The 19,631-nt window shown below is 38.9% G+C and overlaps 1 protein-coding gene across 4 annotated transcripts in view; it reads left to right on the top strand.

Moving 5' to 3' along the window:
- CNTNAP5 (contactin associated protein family member 5) overlaps nucleotides 1–19,631 on the top strand; it is a 985,650-nt gene that overhangs the window by 477,146 nt on the left and 488,873 nt on the right. For all 4 annotated transcript variants that reach the window (XM_054549187.2, XM_054549188.2, XM_054549186.2 and 1 more), the window contains one exon: nucleotides 13,520–13,667. In XM_054549187.2, coding sequence (XP_054405162.2) covers nucleotides 13,520–13,667 — 148 coding nt within the window. The remainder of the gene's footprint in view (nucleotides 1–13,519; nucleotides 13,668–19,631) is intronic.

Below are 19,631 nucleotides of genomic sequence, written 5' to 3'. Positions count from 1 at the left end.
ATACCAGGTATTTCCTTGGGTTTGTATTTACTCAAGGCCAGATCTCAGAGTTTACAGTAAATATCCAGTAATTCTGTCTCAATTTACCAGACAAATTGGCAAGAGAAATTTATTCCTTTAGCTTGTAAAAATTTTTCCTCCTTTCTCTCTTTCTTCTTTCTTCCATTATTCTTCATGTGTTCCTTTTAAAATTTGCCTCCTCAACTGCTCATTTTCCCTAGGAAGGGAAAAATTCATTGCTTGGGCTACTTACAATTCAACAGGAAAAGGTTGAAAGTCACCTAAGAAAAGAAAGGGAACAGAGGAGTGAAGAAGAGAGGAGGAGAGCATGACAAATGTGGGTTATTATGTGGTTTTGCTAAAGGCTGTCAGTGAGCTTACATCTTCTCTGTAGAGTGCTAGTTTAGGATCCAAATCTCAATAAAATGAATGATTAAAAAAGACACATGATGTCTGCCTTCATATTCCTCTTTCCCGCAAGAATCTGCTGTCTCCTCAAAGATTCCCATTCAGGTAGGTGAAATTATCTTTGAAGAAAATTGACTATAGGACAGGCAAGTTGGGGCTTTTCTGCTGGTGTAGACGTTCATCCCTGGAAGTGAGCCCGGAAAGCTCTGGGGAGGAAATAAGGATGAGCGAGCATCCTAGATTTATTTAGTCATCATTTGTTTCTCATGAAACCAGCACCAGCCTTACCTTATTCTCTAGTCGATTAAATGTAAAGGATGGCAGAAACTAGAGCCCACAGTCTGTGAGTAGTTTGTGGGGTTAACAAGCTGACTTTCCAAGGTATGGAATGGCATCAAGGATGAAACACAGACTTCATATGCTGCCCATTCACTCCCTTTGATACTTCCACCTCAAATAATTTTGGATAGTCTGGGTAACATAGGGCTTGGTGAACCTTGAACACTGACACTTTATTATTTGCCTCTCTGAAGCACTCTAGCCTGACACTTAAGATTCCTAAATCCACTGTGGCAGTAGAAGGAGCTCTAAACTATAATGTCATACCAGTTTCCTCGTAAACTAATGACATTTCATTGAGAACATTCCTCAAAACTCCTATCCTTTGTTTTCCATCCAAAGCCATGACCAGGAAGATGTCCCATTAAGACATTGTATTCAGATTCACGAGGAGCACTATTCCCTCAAGATGCACCGTGAAAACATAACAGGGCTTATAATGAAAAAAAAAAAAAGAACAGGGAAACTAATGCTACATATTATTTCTTCATTCAACAAGGATTTATGGGCCACCTCTTCCGCTTGAGATTTTAGGAGAAGACTCTGCTCTCATGAAGCTTAGAGTGTCATGGCAGGGAGATAGACAAGTAAATGAATATATATGCATATATTTAGTTTGTCAGGTGGTGATAAGTGTAGGAAGGAAAATAATGCAAGACAGAGACAAAGAGAAATCATGCTGGGAAGACGAAAAAAATTTGTCAAGATCACTTACTAAAGCCACTGCCATGCACATAAGAACATAAAGGCATTATGAAGACTGGCAGCCTTTTCATCTTTGTTTCTATTTTTCTCTTTGCCCCAAGGCTTCACCCTGTATACCTGAGTTAGCCTCTCCCTAGCTCTGGGCCTGGCCCTTGCTGCAATGTCACTCCTTAACTCCAGGTGCTCTAATAGAAGGTCAGGCAGCCCTGCCAACTCCCATGCTCTGGTTCCCTACCTCATTGGCAAGAAAGTTGAAAAAGATTTCTATTTAATTTTTGAAAGGGCAAAGGCATTGTTTTTTTTGTTTGTTTTGTTTTTTTTCTTTAGTGGAGTATGAAAAGTGCAATTTTGCTAAAAGGGTATTTCAGTCTTTTCCAGGCATGTGCCATATGGTGGAGCTGCCATACATGTTGGTGTTATCTCTCAGTGCAGAGACAGAAACATAAATATATGACACTGTTGTCAACAGTCACTTCATTACCCCCTACACTTTTTTTTTAATTACTTTTTTTTTGAGACCGAGTCTCGCTCTATTGCCCAGGCTGGAGTGCAGTTGCACGATCTTGGCTCACTGCAACCTCCGCCTCCCGGGTTCAAGCGATTCTCCTGCCTCAGCCTCCCAAGTAGCTGAGATTACAGACACGTGCCACCACGCCCAGCTAGTTTTTGTATTTTTAGTAGAAATGGGGTTTCACTATGTTGGCCAGGCTGTCTCACACTCCTGACCTCATATGATCCACCTGTCTCGTCCTGCCAAATTGCTGGGATTACAGGCGTGAGCCATCATGCCCGGCCAATTGTCTCTTATACTTAACACAGCAGAAGTCACACAAAATCCAGAATTTCAGAACAAACACAGCAGTAGCAACAGAGGAGTCTGGTGTCATGTACATGCCCTCAATTACTTAACAAACATTTATCTTTACATGCATATTGCCTTCAAGAAGAATTTCTCTTCTGAATCATACAAGCCAGTGGGCAACAAAGGTATGTTTCTATTTGTTTCTGGGTTGATGTACATAATATCAGTTGTCATATTTTATCTTCTAGTACTAAGTGGCTCAGACACTTATCATTATCATAGGGATGCTGATAGACTACTTACACACAAAAGTTCATACTGTTCTAGAAAGAATTTTGACAACTTTATTCAGAAATTTCATTCTAAATTAGTGTTTGGTTGTTAAAGCCATAAATAGGCAGAGGCCCAATGGTAATTTAGGTTCTTCCACATGTACCTTAAAATAACTTTATCAATGCCCATTCTTGGTGCTTGTAACTCTTGACTTTCAATAAATTCTATTTGTACTTACGTTATTGATGGAAGAGATTTAATGCAAGTAATTCACAGGCAAGGACACTTGTTCATCAAAGTAGACGAAGGATGAGAAAATGGAATATAGAAGTAATAACTTTTATGGGGCAGTGAGGGTAGCGATGCAGTAGCTCCATGGTCATGGGGCACTGCCCCTACGGGAAGCTGGGCTTTTCTGCCTGGGGCCAGGTGCTGGTCACTCTGACAACACTGGAGTCTCCAGTGGGAGAGTCACTTATTGGAAGACATTACCCCCTGCGACCTTCACAGGTTTACTGAGTAACTTCTGCTGACAAGTTCTATTATATCCCCTCACTAAGAATAAAAAGGGATATAACTGATGGTTTAGGACGGGGTTAGAGGAGTGTGTTAGGAGACTATATATTTGATAAGATTTGCATCAGAAATAACTTTCATAGGGGTAAATGAATAACAAAGTGGTCCATGTTAGGATCCCTTCAGATTTCATTTTCTGAAGTGGCCATGTCAAGTTTCAGGAGAATGAATGACAGTGAAGGTCAGGACAAGGAGACTAGGAGGAAAACATCAAGTTGACCACTGGTGGCACAGGAGCACATGTGTCACAGAAGATGTGCCAAGGCTGGGCTGGGGATGAAGAAGCACTAATACCCACTGGAGGGAATTTTTACTGACAGAGACAGAGGCATAAACAAATACATCTTCAGTGTCCCAGGTACACAACTCCAACAGAGTAAGAGCACAGAGTCGGTAGTGACTCCTGAGAGAAGGGAGAGAACGTGAGCACGTGATTGTCACTAGCATAGCTCTGAGAGCCTATACTCACACAACTGGTGAGATCAGACTGGAATGTCAGTTTTTTTCTAGTGTTGGCTGAAATCCTTGTGTTGTTTCTCTAATCTGGAGGTCATAACCAGGCAAAGCAAGCAGGGTGGCAAGTGGTGCCAATCAGTCATTCCTCTCTTGCCAACTGTTAAGATGCAACAGGATTCTTAGACAGCAATCAAATTCTGAGTGGTCTTTTAAGCTAATCAAATAACTGTTGCTATTATACGACAAGTAGATACACACATATGCACTTATGATATAATAGACCCTGTGCTCCAAATAAGGAAGAGTGGGGGGAAAGGAGAGTTCAATCGTTTAACTCTCATTTTTGTCTCCTCAAATCTATCATTTCAGAGTTCCTCTTAGCTACCAGTAGTGGCCAGTGCCTAAAACCTATTTCTCTCATTTTCTTTTCTATAAACGCCTGTCTGAAATCCATTTTTGCACTGCTCTGAATAGCAGTTTGGAACTTTGAAGCCTGAATGGGTTTGTCAATTTTAGCTTTAAGTCTGTGGTTTGCATGTTAATTACCCTTTGCCTTATTAAATGTATCTTCTTAAATTAGAAAAGAAAACCAATCATTTCTAATTACCTGTGTGCTGCTAGTTCCTCCTTAACTTTAGTTTGTACTCTTCTGGGAGGACATCCGTTTGAAAGTCATTCAGAAAATGTAAGTGTCATTGACACATTCCTTGCATGTGGCTCAAGGTATTAGCAGGTTGTTGCTTCAGCATACACTGTCATACAAAGATATTTTTACAAGTATTTCCTATTGGAACCTGCCTTTCTTTTTTTTTCTCTCTGTCTTTCTTTCTCTTGAAGAGTATTGCATGTATTGGTAAGAACCTACAAAATGAAGTGTCATCTGCGTATGTATTAGACGAAAGATTCACATCTTCCCTGGAGACTTCATTTTCTGTATTTTCTTGATGAGTAAACAGATTAAGAGAAGTTTTTTTTTATGTTTCTTTGTTCATTCATTCACCCAGTTATTCAGCAAGTCTTTAATAACAGTATGCGCAGCATTAAGATGTTGCTTGTAAATTGACTGATTTTGAAAAAAGTACACATATTTGGCTTGGGTTACTGGAATCCATTTCAATATACCTTTAAGAAATACTGTGCTCCATGCACTGTTCTAGACAATGCAGTTTAAAACGAGATACAATCCAGATTCAAAGAGGAATTATAGTCCGGGTGCCTTGCTGAGGATGACAGGGCAAATCACATTAGTCCAGTCTCATGCTGCTAATAAAGACATACCCAAGACTGGGTAATTTATAAAAGAAGGAGGTTTAATTGACTCACAGTTCCACATGGCTAGGGAGGCCTCACAATTACGGCAGAAGGCTAAGAAGGACCAAACGCACGTCTTACATGGCAGCAGGTAAGAAAGCATGTGCAGGGGAGCTGCCCTTTCTAAAACTATCAGGTCTCGTGAGACTTATTCACTATCATGAGAACAGCATGGGGAAAAACCCACCCCCATGATTCAATCACCTCCCACTGGGTCCCTCTCATGACATGTGGGGGTTATGGGAGCAACATTTCAAGATGAGATTTTGGTGGGGACACAGCCAAACCATATCCGCAGGGATGTTAGGATTAGCACCCAAAGCTCATCTCTTTTCTCTCCCACTGCTTCTCTTCACATGGACCCTTAGGCAAGGTGGTGTGTTTGGCAGAGCACCGGACTTGCAACAGAGTCTCCCTGAAAATTCTCGACATCCCCTGTCAAGGTCACTGATGCAGAATTTGGTTGTTGTACCTGTCATTTCTTGCACAGACTGTAGTTAGGCAAATTAATAACATCTGCCTGGTGGCACCTGGATACTTGTAATCTCACTGCCAGTCAGTCAACAGTGTAGATCGGCTGGCTACGGTGAATTCACAGAATCCAGACGAGTGGTTCTGGTGGCAGCCAGCTCAGACCCGTCCACTCTCCACTGATCAGTCCCAGCACCAATCTTGCCTTAGCCTCATAGTGTCTGCCCACACCGTGACCTGCCTAACAAAGTCAAGGAAGAGCATCAGCACCTTTGTGTGACCACAGGTTGTTCCATTTATCAACCAAACAGCGTTGAACACTTAGGAATGACTGAGTGGCAAAAGTGCAGGGGCTGAACGCTGACTGATACTCTTTTCTTTCACTTCTTGCATATTCTTCTGTGCGTCAATCTGGAGTAAGCTCTCCCTGTGATCTCCTTTCTATGTGCTTATTTTCTTTTCTAATATCAGGCCAAATGTGGTAGAGAGTTCTTGGAAGAAGATGGGAGATTGAGATTCTCTTCGAAGAGCAAATTTCGTTCTCTCTGTGACCATTACAAGAAACTTAACTTCTCCGAGCCTCAAGTTCTTTAACTCCAGGGAAGGAAAGACAAACTCCTAAACTGTGCTTCCGTGTAGGGATAAGATCAGTGAACGGTTTTGTTAAGAATCATATGAATGATATTTGAGAGTAACAAATATAATAACATTTATCTCATTATAACTGTAAAAGGCCTGTGGATAAATTCAGTGCATTAGTACTTAAGGATGTGGAGGTGGCAGTTGGGGGCAGTTGGGGAAAAGAGAAAAAACAAATTTCTGAGAAGTAGTGCATATAATATCACTCAGAATTGTAAATGGAAAGGACCTGCCCTGATTTTGCGGTGTGTTCTTGGCATTAATCTCTCTGAGTCCCAGGGTTTTCCTCGCGAGGCAGAGCAACTACATTAATGAGCCACATGTTTGTAAGATGTACTGCAAATTCAGAAGGATTAAATACATGTGGAGGGGCGGGAACAGGGTGTCTCTTTTAGTGAGGAAGTGGGCTGATGATAAGTGAGACAAAGTGAACTAATACACGCAAAGAGCCTAGCAAGTGCCTGGCATGGAGGAGGCCCTTGAAAACGGTAGCTATGATGCAGCCACTGCAATTATTTGGTTGCAGAAACCAGACTCCACTTACATATGGAGGTGACTATGGGAGTGAAGTAAAAGGGTCACTAGGCTCTCATCAAAATCTCTATAATCTAGTCTCAACTTCTGACAATTTTTTTTACTTATGACCTCGGATCACTTAACCTCTCCAAAACTAAGTTTTCTCACCTTTAAAATGAAGATAAAACAGCCTACCTACTTCACAAGAATGCTATGATCAAATGAATTGATGAATATTCTTTGTAGTCATTCATGGTCTTACACAGTCAAGAGAAGTACTGATCTGGTTTCCATCCTCAGAGCTTAGGTCTGCCTAGTTTAGAATTTTATATGAATGGAATCGTGCTGTTTGCACTCTTTATGGTTGGCTTATTTTGCTCAACTAATGTGTTGTTGCAGGGATCAGCACTTTGTTACTTTTTATTGTTGAGTAATATTCCAATCTACTAATATTCTGAATTAAATTTCCTGTCTTGCTAGCCTCTAGAAGTGGAAAATTAGATTTTTAATTTTATGTTATTCTTCTTATGTACAAAGCACTGAAGCCACAAGTTTTTCTCTAAGGTCTGCTTTAACTGTGTCTCACAAGCTTTGATACAGTGGTTTTATCATCATGCAATTCAAACTAATTTCTAATTTCCATTTTGATTTCTTCTTTGACCTGAAGTTTACATAGAACTGTGTTGATTAACTTCCAAATATCTGAGGTTTTTCTAGATAATTTATTATTGTTTCCTAATTTAATTTAATTGTGGTTAAAAAACAAACTGTACAGTTTTAACTAAGACCTATTTTATTGTGCAGGATATGGTCTCAGTGAATGTGCTGTGTGAACTTTAAAATAATGTATAATCTGCAGTTGTTGAATGGAGTATTCTATGAATGTAAATTAGGTCAATTTTACTGATAATGTTATTTGAATCTTTCATATCCTTTCTGATTTTTTGCCCACTTGCATAATTCCATTTTCTGTACTTTCCATCCTTTTTGGTTTTGTTCACATATATTTTCCTTCTACATGCCTTGCAAACATTACAAGATATTATTTTTTAAAAAACTATGAACTGACTTTTAAAATGTTTAAGAAAGAAAAATATTGTGAATAATGCTGCAATAAACATACGTGTGCATATGTCTTTATAGCAGCATGATTTATAGTCCTTTGGGTATATACCCAGTAATGGGATGGCTGGGTCAAATGGTATTTCTAGTTCTAGATCCCTGAGGAATCGCCACACTGACTTCCACAAGGGTTGAACTAGTTTACAGTCCCACCAACAATGTAAAAGTGTTCCTATTTCTCCACATCCTCTCCAGCACCTGTTGTTTCCTGACTTTTTAATGATCACCATTCTAACTGGTGTGAGATGGTATCTCATTGTGGTTTTGATTTGCATTTCTCTGATGGCCAGTGATGGTGAGCATTTTTTCATGTGTTTTTTGGCTGCATAAATGTCTTCTTTTGAGAAGTGTCTGTTCACGTCCTTTGCCCACTTTTTGATGGGGTTGTTTGTTTTTTTCTTGTAAATTTGTTTGAGTTCATTGTAGATTCTGGATATTAGCCCTTTGTCAGATGAGTAGGTTGCAAAAATTTTCTCCCATTTTGTAGGTTGCCTTTTCACTCTGATGGTAGTTTCTTTTGCTGTGCAGAAGCTCTTTAGTTTAATTAGATCCCATATTCACAATAGCAAAGACTTGGAACCAACCCAAATGTCCAACAATGATAGACTGGATTAAGAAAATGTGGCACATATACACCATGGAATACTATGCAGCCATAAAAAATGATGAGTTCGTGTCCTTTGTAGGGACATGGATGAAATTGGAAATCATCATTCTCAGTAAACTATCGCAAGAACAAAAAACCAAACACTGCATATTCTCACTCATAGGTGGGAATTGAACAATGAGAACACATGGACACAGGAAGGGGATCATCACACTCTGGGGACTGTTGTGGGGTGGGGGGATGGGGGAGGCATAGCATTGGGAGATACACCTAATGCTAGATGACGAGTTAGTGGGTGCAGTGCACCACCATGGCACATGTATACATATGTAACTAACCTGCACATTGCGCACATGTACCCTAAAACCTAAAGTATAATAATAATAAATAAATAAAAATAAAAAAATTAAAAAAGAAAAAAGAAAGAAAAATGGTCTTTTATATTTAACCATGCATTTTTCATTTGATGTTTAAATTGATGTGTACATACTTGTACATAGATATGGTGTGCATGTGATATTTTGATACATACACAGAATGTGCAAAGGTCAAGTCAGGGTATTTGGGATATCCATCAGCTCAAGCATTTATCATTTATTTGTATTGGGAATCATTCAAATCACCTTTTCTAGCTATTTTAAAATATATAATACATTGTTGTTGTTAACTATAGTCACTGTTCTGTGCTATTAAACATTAGAACATATTTATTCTATCTAACTACATGTTTGTACCCATTAACCAACCTTTTTTCATCCCATCCTCACATATACCCTTCCTGGCTTCTGATAACTATCGTTCTACTATACCTCCATGAGATCAGCTTACTTTTAGCTCTGACATATGACTGCAAACATGTGAAGTTTGTCTTTCTGTAGCTGGCTTATTTTACTTAATATAATAACCTCCAGTTCCATCCATGTTGTTGCAAATGACAGGATTTCATTCTTTTTTATGGCTGAATAATACATATACTACATTTCTTCTAACTATTCATCTATTGATGGACATGTGTTGTTTCTATATCTTTGCTGTTGTGAGTAGTGCTGAGATAAACATGGGGGTGCAGGTATCTTTTCAATATACTGATTTCCTTTCCTTTTGATATATTTTCACTAGTGGGATTGAGAGCTCATCATTCCTTCTTATATACCATCAATTTCACCTGGCATCAATTTCTTCTACTTTTGTATTAGCATTTCTTAGCAGCTTTATAACTAATAAATTATTTATTTTGTTCATGGAACTGTTTATTTCCTGAATATTTGAAAATTATTTTGGGGGTCAGGGTGTAGAGGTCAGGGGAAAGCTTCCTCTCTTCTTTCTAAAGGTTCACTGAAAATTAACAAATGTAACAAATTAACAATGGCAGGATACTAGAAAGAAAAGGCCTATCAGTGTATTTAACATGGATAAGCCCAGGGGAGTTGCTGGAGAATGATGACTCAATAACTCAATGAGGTTCAGGAGCTTCAATACCCTTCCTCACAAGGGAAAGCGAGATGAGAGAAATGTGGTAATTTTGAAGAGCAGTAAACAATTTTCAGGGAAAATGGATGTACCCAATACTCAGACTATTTTTAATAAATAATTCTTTTTAGGCATTGTATAGGATTAGAGATAAAGATCATCTGGGTTCTAGGTGTGGTGTTTAATTTTTAGTTTTTTTCTCTCTGTAATATGAGTTGTAATCTTCCCTAATTAATTACATTTCAGGGAGGGGATTGAAGACAATTGTGTTTCTCTTTGATGGGTTCAGTTTCCAAGTAGATAAAAGAGCTTCAGAAAATAGCCTTAACCTGTGCTTTGGAACAGACAAAGTATTGAGAGATGGAGTGAGGAGGGGAAGGTAAGAGAGAATTGAGGCTACTTCTTTAGTTGTATGTCAAAGTGCCATGTTTTGGGGTATCATTTCCTGAGTTCCAGCATTGGATATAGAATGGTAGATTGATAGTGTTTTACTTTTAGCATTTTTGGATTTCCATTTTTTTTTTTCTGATGCGTAGTTTGTTGTCTTTCTTCTTGTTCACATGTTACACTCAACAACTGAGATGGCTTTGGATAGGTTGGTGGCTTTAATACATCTAACAGGAAGATCTTTTCTTGCTATTCATCCGGCACGTAACTTCCGGCATTGATAAGTGATTGATTGCCTTTGATCCACTGGTGAACTTGGGGAGGGGCTGATTGTAGCTTTGTTTAGATTCAATCTGCCTCTACTGTTAAATGCTTTCTAGGTGACCTTAAGCTGCTAGCACCAGGAAGTCCCTGGGACCATGCATTGAAAACTTTGAGATCTCAGAACTGTGAGACCTTGGATCTGCTTGACCATGAGCCTCTAAGACTATGAAACTGCAAATGATGTGGCTCTGGGATAGTAGGACTTTGAGACTGTGAGACTGCAATACTAAGGCTGCCTCTTCTCAGAATGAGAGTCCAAGATTCCTTCTCATTGGAGCACACCGTACATTAGTCATGGGATTAACTCCTATAAAGCATTGCCAGGTCATGAAACAAATCTTTTTATCTGGAGTGTGCGATCAAATTTTAAACATTGTTTTAAGATGTGTGTATGTGTGTGTGTATGTGTGATATTCAATCTACAAATTATGCCAAACTCAGAAGGGGCAGCCAGTCATTTGAAGGTGGATAAGTTTCTACTGCACATTTGGATTAGATAAATAATGCTATAGACCTACGGACTCACATGCCTGGGGAGGTGGGATATGGTGCACACAATCAGTAGGGAATTGAGAGTGCTGAACAGGAGGTTCCACTGTTAGGCTGTAGAAAAACATGACACACTTTTACTCTACCCAAAACAGTAAGAAACCACCAGAACCCATCTCCCTTCCTTCCCTCATACATATGAAAGTGGTATGGACACAAGGACATTTTAGAAGAACTAAACTCCACAGGGAGGCATCCTTTCCAGGTGAGCAGGGACGAAGGACAGCTTCATACCTGTGCCAGATGCTAGTACTGGGAGCAGGGGATGTGGAAGAGCATTTCTGTCGAATAAAGCCATTCTCCATCTGGATAAAGAGAAAATGTTCAAAGCTTTGACAAACCTGGGAGCTGAAATGTTGAATTTGAACCTTAAGAAATTCCTCGCCACTAAGTCATTCTTTTATATGAGAGTTTTGCTGCAGACGGGGCTGCAAAATAGAAAGTGAACCGATTCCTTCTTTATAAGCCACTTTGTGATACATAATAGTAATTACATCAATTGCCTAATTTCAGAGCTATTAGCTAGCGGGTGTTTTGTGTGTAGTAGAAATGTCAAAGATTATGCAAGATAACCTAAATCCACAGGTGCTATGAAAATATAATCAAGGTTAAGGTTAAGGTCTTTGAAAATGGATTTCATTAAATAGACAAAATTATCTTACTTGGTTTTCACTTTGGTCATTTGCGAAATCAATGGATCTTCTTTTCATTGGTTGACATTGATTGCACACCAGCAAGTAGGTTTTATCTATGAATATTAGAAGCTGAAAAGAAGAAAGTTGATGATTCATAACGAAGCAAGCAAATCGGTATGCTAGCTGACATCCCATCTTAAAGATGAGGTATGACTGGGATGATGAAAACGTTCTGGGGAAGGATGGTGGTGACGGTTGTACAACAACGTGAATATGCTTAATGCCCTGAATTATTTACTTTAAATTGATTATAATGATACATTTTTTGCTACGTATATTTACTCCAATTAAAAAAATATATTAGGTGTGAGCCTTTGGATTTCATCTGCAGCAAAAAAAAAAACCCAGTAATTTTCAGGGAAAATGAATAACCCCAACGCTCAGAGTATTTTTAATAATTCTTTTTAGGCATTGAATAGGATTAGAGATAAAGATCATCTGGATTCTAGGTGTGGTGTTTAATTTTTAGTTTTTTTTTCTCTCTGTAATATGAGTTGTAATCTTCCCTAATTAATTACATTTCAGGAAGGGGATTGAAGACAATTGTTTCTCTTTGGTGGGTTCAGTTTCCAAGTAGGTAAAAGAACTCCAGAGAATAGCCTTAACCTGTGCTTTGGAACAAAGTATTGAGAGATGGAGTGAGGAGGGGAAGGTAAGAGAGAACTGAGGCTGCTTCTTTAGTTGTATCTCAAAGTGCCATGTTTTGGGGTATCATTTTCTGAGTTCCAGCATTGGATATAGAATGCTAGGTTGATAGCGTTTTACTTTCAGCATTTTGGATTTCCATTTTTTTTCTGATGAGTAGTTCGTTGTCATTCTTGTTGTTCACATGTCATTCATGTTGTTCACATTCAAATAAAGGCTATGAAGTACAATGTTAGTAGACCACATAGCTTTTGTGCTGTGTGTTGTTTTGCTTAAACTTCACAAGGAAATATGAAAAAGAACAAGATATAAATCTGAGTTGCATTGTCTCCCTCCTGTAACAACAATGAAATTGTTGAAGAGGAGAAAGCTGTAGAAATTTCAGACTAATTACTAGCCAAGTGGGTGATTTGGAGATTTTTTTCCTTCCCTTTTTCTCTTTCTAGGCTTCTTTTTTTTAAAATCTGTAAAATGATGATAATGATAATAGAAAGTGCTTAGCACAGCGACTGGCCTGAATTAATGGTAACAATTACTTCAATGAAATCCTTTCCTTCTAAAAGCAGATTGTCAGTTATCTTCCATTCCTCAGTGATTATGGACATTAGGAACATGGGAATTTCATTGTATTGTTAACTTTGTAAAGCTTTTAGGTGTCATGCCTCAGGACTTGCTAGAATTGCTTTATTCATAAAATGTTTAAGAGGGATTTCTTTTTTTTTTTTTTTTTTGACAGAGTCTCCCTCTGCCACCCAGGCTGGAGTGCAGTGGTACGTTCTTGGCTCACTGCAACCTCCGCCTCTTGGGTTCAAGTGATTATCCTGCCTCAGTCTCTCGAGTAGCTAGGATTACAGGTGCATACCACCATGCCCAGCTAATTTTTTTGCATTTTTAGTAGAGACAGGGTTTCACCATGCTGGCCAGGCTGGTCACAGACTCCTGACCTCATGATCTGCCTGCCTCAGCCTCCCAAAGTGCTGGGATTACAGGCATGAGCCACTTCACCCAGCCTAAAAGGGATTTCTTAAAGAATAATGTGAAGTATTTCTGAAAACAAACAAACAAACAAACATGATGCAGGATTTTCACCCAAGTCATATTTCATTTGAGATACGTGAGAAATTAGGTATGTTCTCAGTACGAGTTTGTGGAGTAACAAATATGGTTTTCCACTGAAATTCCATGATAACACAGACCTCACTGCCTCTCCTTTCTTCTCTGCAGACCTTTGCAGGAAACATGAATGCTGACAGCGTGGTGCACCACAAGCTATTGCACTCAGTGAGAGCCCGATTTGTTCGCTTTGTGCCCCTGGAATGGAATCCCAGTGGGAAGATTGGCATGAGAGTCGAGGTCTACGGATGTTCCTATAGTAAGTACTCACATGTACCCTTTACCGTTGCTGAGCATGAGTGGCACTGCCTATATAACATCAGTTTATCTACATTGAGATTGACAATCATCTTATTTTAAAGTTGTTTCTAGACTTTCATATGCATATTTAAAAATGTTCAATTCAACCCCAAAGTAGAAAAAACATTCTACTTGGGACTGAAGGAATTTAGTTGTGATGGTGTGATTAAGGCTTAATGAAACATTCAAAATTAATAACTCTTGGGGAATCAAGCAACTATTTGTCCTTTGCAGTTAAACAAAATTAAGTTTAATTCTTCCCCAGAAGTGGCATAAGGTATTATTAAAGTCTTCTCTTCCCTGCTTTCCCAGAGCTATGGGAGAAAAGCATTCACCTTCTTGACTTGTTCTAGAAGATGAGGAGACAGAACAACTAAATGTAATTCACAAAATGCTTTCTCCTTGAAATGATCTCCTTCATTCATTCATCTGTGAATTGTTCGTATTAAATTTGAAATTAGAGCTCTATCTTGCACACAAAGATTATAAAGATGGGTAGAACTAGTGATCACTCTAGAATAAGGTTAAAATTATTCAGGGAAGGTTCCCATCCCTATAATTCTTTCCTGCAGGCTTTATACTGAAATCTGAAATTGCATCATAATAAATAGTTTTTCTGCTGTAAGCAGTGACATATTCTGTTTATATGCTATAATTCAATGACCCCTAATGCATAAACACATTTGATCACTAACGCTTTCATCCAAACTAGTTCAGTAGATTCCTGTTTTGGGCTGTAGAAATTCTTAATGAGTGACATGTCTGTACTGTTTTTCATAGTGAGATCAACTGAATGACTGTATCAGAATCAACAGGAGTGTTGCCTAGAAAATGCATTTCCCTTGCCCCATCCCATACATACTGGATTATAATTTCTGAAAATGGAGACCTAAAAAGCTGAATGTTTACAAATTCTCCAAGTAAACTATGGATATAGAGTGTCTGCTAAAAATAAAGCCCTGCACACAGGGAATTTACTGGTAAAATGACTGTATTTATCTTGAACAAGCACTTTCAGAAAGAATGTGGTTTAGAACAGATGCATCAACAAACCATTAGGCCTAGGAGGAACTGCCTTCTACTCCAAACTTTGTATGATAAAGCACAGAACACCTACAAGGGTATATGTGTCCTATCCTGGGATGTCTGGGGCATCAAGCTTCTCTTGTTACCTCCTCTTTGATAACAATTTGTCACTGCTAGGAGGTTATTTTAAAATATAGTATGAAGCTTTTATGCTACAATTAAAAGTTTGTTAATATTATTATGCCAGCCATCTATTTGGATCTAAGAATCTTATTACTCTTTAACATGTCCTTATCCTTTTGCTTTTTCTCAGTCTGTTCAGTTGTACTTTTTTTCATGCCAATTGTTCACCCACACTGTCTACTTGCACAGAAAGAGTCACAGCATCGAGTTAAATCACAGGCTGCAGGGTTGCAAGATGTCTTTGAGCAGCATGTTTAGCATCTTCTGGTGATGGACCCCTTTGAGAATCTAATAAGGAACCCTCTACCCAGAAAAATAATAATGATAACATGTATCTTTTCTACAGTATGAGAAGGTTCAGAGGTCTGCTAAAGCCCAGTTCTAAGCCAAGGAAAGAACTCCTGACTTTGTGATAACAGAGTCTACCTCTCTCCATGTAGGCTCCAGGTCTAGTGCATCCTCCAATGGGATAAACTGCCTTCAGGTCAACCTCACCAGTAATGGGAAGTTAACAACCTTGGGGAGTTGTCGGACACAGAATGTCTTTATGATGTGCCTCAAACAGGAACCCTATAATCTTCAATCACTAGTGCTTGATGCTTTGGTACTTTTTTTTATTTGGGGGAAATAATTTAAAAAACGAATACATTTCTCAGTTTGTATCTAAAACCAATCCAATTCTCCCTTTCAGCGTTATCATATTTTTTATTTGACCGGATTGGTTTTCTTTCTTTTCTTTCTTTCTTTCTTTTTCTTTCTTTCTTTCTTTCTTTCTTTCTTTCTTTCTTTCTTTCTTTCTTTCTTTCTTTCTTTCTTTCTTTCTCTTTCTTTCTTTCTTTCTTTCTTTCTTTCTTTCTTTCTTTCTTTCTTTTCTTTCTTTCTTTCTTTCTTTCCTTCTCTCTCTCTCTCTTTCTTTTTTTTTTTTTTTTGAGATGGAGCCTCACTCTGTTGCCCAGGCTAGAGTGCATGGCACGATCTCAGCTCACTGCAAACTCCACCTCCCGAGTTCAAGCGATTCTCCTGCCTCACCCTCCTAAGTAGCTGGGATTACAGGCGTGCACCACCATGTCTGGCTAATTTTCGTATCTTTAGTAGAGACGGAGTTTCACCATGTTGGCCAGGCTGGTCTCGAACTCCTGACCTCGTGATACACCCAGCTCAGCCTCCCAAAGTACTGGGATTACGGGGGTGAGCTACCGTGTCCAAGTTTGACTCAATTGTTTCTATAAACATAAAATCGTATTGTAAGCACCACCAAACAAAACAACAAAAGCCCATGGCCCTCTTTAGCAACTACCTCTCCTTTTCCTCCTCTCTCCTCTTCACAGAATGGCTTTTCTCTAAAACTTCTCTTTAGTTGCTCTCCCCACCTGCGTACCTCCCTTCACACTGCAACTGATTCCAATCAATATTGAGACATTTGATGGGCAGTTTAACATGTCAACTTGGCCTATTTATAGTCCCCTGTTACCCAACCAAACACTGATGTAGTTACTGCTGTGATATGCTTGGTGTCTACAATCATTTGACTTTAAGTAAAGGAGATTATCCTAGGTAATCTGAATGGACCTAATTCAATCAGTTGAAATGCTTCAAGAGCAGAACAGAAATTTTCCTGAGAGAGACGAAAATTCACCTGTGGACTGCAGTTTCAGATCCTTCCTGAGAGTTTCCAGCTTCCCTTTCTTGATGGTCCACCCTATGTACTTCAAGCATGTTTAACCAGATCCACAATTGTATAAGCCAATTCCTTGCGATTAGTCTCTTAATATATATAAGTATCCTACTGGTTCTGTTTCTCTAGGGAAACTCTGACTAATACAGAATGTTCTAGAGAAACTACTTTTCTCAAGATCGCCAGTGATTTCCAAGAAGCCCAATTCAGTGGACATTTAATGTTTCTTAATTCAGTCAAGCTCTCAGCAGTATTTGATTCAAAAAGCTATGTCCATATTTTTAAAACGTCGTTTTTCCTCCTATCTCACTTGCTAATTGGCTGTCTCAGTTTGCTAATTGGCTATCTCGGTTCTTCTACTACTTCCCCATCTACACTCTATGCTTTGCTGAATTGACAGAGTTTTGTAAACTTAAACCCATCTACATGCTGGTCACCCCACATCTGTATCTGATGGCCTGACCTCAGAGAAGATGTATGCAGCAGCCTACTTGATATTTCCACTTAAAGTATAGTAGATATAACAAACAGAATATAGCAAAATGGAACTCTTGATTAGTGGTGCCCTCAGCAACCTGCTCTTCGGTAACACTCCTCCCCATCTCAGTAAACAGCAGCACTCTCCATCCACTTGCCTATGCAAAACTCTGGGAAGCAGCCTTTGTTCTTCCTTCTCTATAACTTCAAGTCCTGCGCAACTTATCTACAGCTCACAGTAACTCTATCAGTTGCTTCTTCCAAAAGGTATATTAAATCCATGTACTTCTCCCACCTTTGTGAGTAGAAGCCTCTGTCAGTTCTTACCTGGAGTTGTTAAGTAGCCTCCTGTCTGGAGTTCCTGCTTCCACACTACAATCACCCCAAAACCATCTTTTACACAGTCACCAAAATGTTATTTATAAAGAAGGAATGAAAGCATAGCATTCCCCTTCTTGATTCATGTGAAATAAAATTGAGATTTCTTACTGGCAAGTAAAAGTCCTTGTTGAACGATTGTTCCCAGAATTTATAGGGTTGACTCCTTCTGCCAATGTGATTCTTAATTATAATGTCACCTCCTCAGAGAAGTCCCCCCGACTGTTCCTCTAAAGTCACCTGCCTTCCTTCTTGTGCACCCACCATTAGCGCATGATTATACGCCCATGGATATGTGATGTGCTGTCATTTACTTTGTGGTATCGGCCACAACCCAGAATCTCATTGGCTGGGTTTGCTTACTTCTTTCGTGTTTGCCTACTCTAGTACCTGCACAGGAAAAAGTGCCATGAGACTAGGCACCTTGTCTACTAAAAGCCAGCACTTAATTGGCACAAAAAGACAGTCAGTATTTGCTGAATGGGTACATAGATATATCAATACAGCCTCATTCTCTCAGCATAGGCAACCAGGTACATCTGGAATTACTTGATTTTAATAAATCTGTTGTAGTTTCTAAGGAATTACTTTTGTTTCTATGGGCTTAAGAATTTTTTCAAAAGTTTAGTTGAGTATGTTGCTAAAGATTGGTAGAATTCTTATAGCTCTATATTTTCTTCAGACTTAACTCTCTACATTTTGGAAAAATTAACATATTTCTTCTACTAATTTATTCATTCAGTAGATACCATTTATTTAGCCTTTAAGATATTACGCATCTTGCAACACTCTAGGAACATCAGAAAAAATAAGACCTTTTTGTGGACTTTACCAGTCTTGTATTTGTACTTTGAAGCACTTCTCTTGTGATTACATGTCATCAGTTAACTGTGTGATTGTCTAACATCTGCTTCCCCTGACTTGACAAGATAGCTTTCCGCAATGCTCTGGATTGTCAACATTGCCAAATGTTGGAAACTGAAATTCTCTTGGAGAGAACACATCCTAATGAATCTTCTAATACCCAGATAATTTTTTTATTCACAAAATCAAAGTTAGCAACCTATGATTCCTGAGCATATTCAGCTCCACGTACAGAGTTTAGCTGTTGACCGGGCTAGCATGCTTCCAATACTCTATCCCTTACCTGTGTTCTCAGACCTAGTTCTACATAAGAATCACCTTGGGACATATATGCTTTTAACATACCTACTCTGGCTGCACTTCAATTAGATCATAATCTCCGGGTAGGGTCTCCAGTGCTTGTACAAGCATTTTGTTGTTGTTGGTTCTAGGCAAGCGTGATGAGGAACCCAGAATTTAAAGCCGTTATCTCAAACATCACTTCATTCTTAGTCTGCACTGTCATTTCCATGTCTGTGATTGCTAATCCTAAGGATTTTAAATGAAATCTGAAAACTTGAGAAGTCAGTATAATGTTAAATATATGGGCTCTGAATTCAAACCACCAAACATAGAAACTTGACTTCACCACCTACTAGTTGGGTAATCTTGGGCAATCTTGGGTCCTCTGTGGACACCAGTTTTCTTTCCTATGAAAATAAAGGTAATAATAGTGTTGTTTCAAGCAAGTAATTGTATGAAATAGTGCTTTGCATAATGTAAGCACCCAAAAAGTGTTAGTTACAAGCATCGTTACCTTCGTCAGATATTTAGGCTGCTCACCAAACTTCCCTATATATTTTTTTCCCATTCTTATTCAGGACCACATCTCATCTGTATCTCCAAGGAAGGTCAGCTTTTTTATATACCAGATACCAAAGGGTTTCAGCACCTTCGTCAGGCCATCTGGGGTCTAGGCTACCTGAAGTTCTGTCTGGGGACTTCCATTTGAAGTTCTTTAAATATGGGAAGCTAATTAACTTTAAAAAACATTAAAAATTCTGATAAAGTATAATGATCTGTCAGGCCTCCCAGTCTCATTATGAATTACAAACATCATTTTATACTTCAGGTCGCCTCCGTTCCACACAAGACCTTGCTCCTATTTGGTTAATTACTCGCAAGTGGTATCATCCAAAATTCATCACCCTCAGAGCAGAAGTCATATTCTCCTTCCCCAGATAAATACTCTTGTCATTCCAGCTTCAGCTGCCCTCTTTGTTGCTGTTCTCATCATCTGGGGTCATTTGTCATACATGGTAGGGGCCACACAGTTGTAAA

The sequence above is a fragment of the Pongo abelii genome, chromosome 11 (genome assembly GCF_028885655.2).
Source record: "Pongo abelii isolate AG06213 chromosome 11, NHGRI_mPonAbe1-v2.0_pri, whole genome shotgun sequence".
Lineage (NCBI taxonomy): Eukaryota > Metazoa > Chordata > Mammalia > Primates > Hominidae > Pongo > Pongo abelii.
Note: the sequence above shows the minus strand (reverse complement) of the source record. Positions and strands in the feature narration are given on the sequence as shown.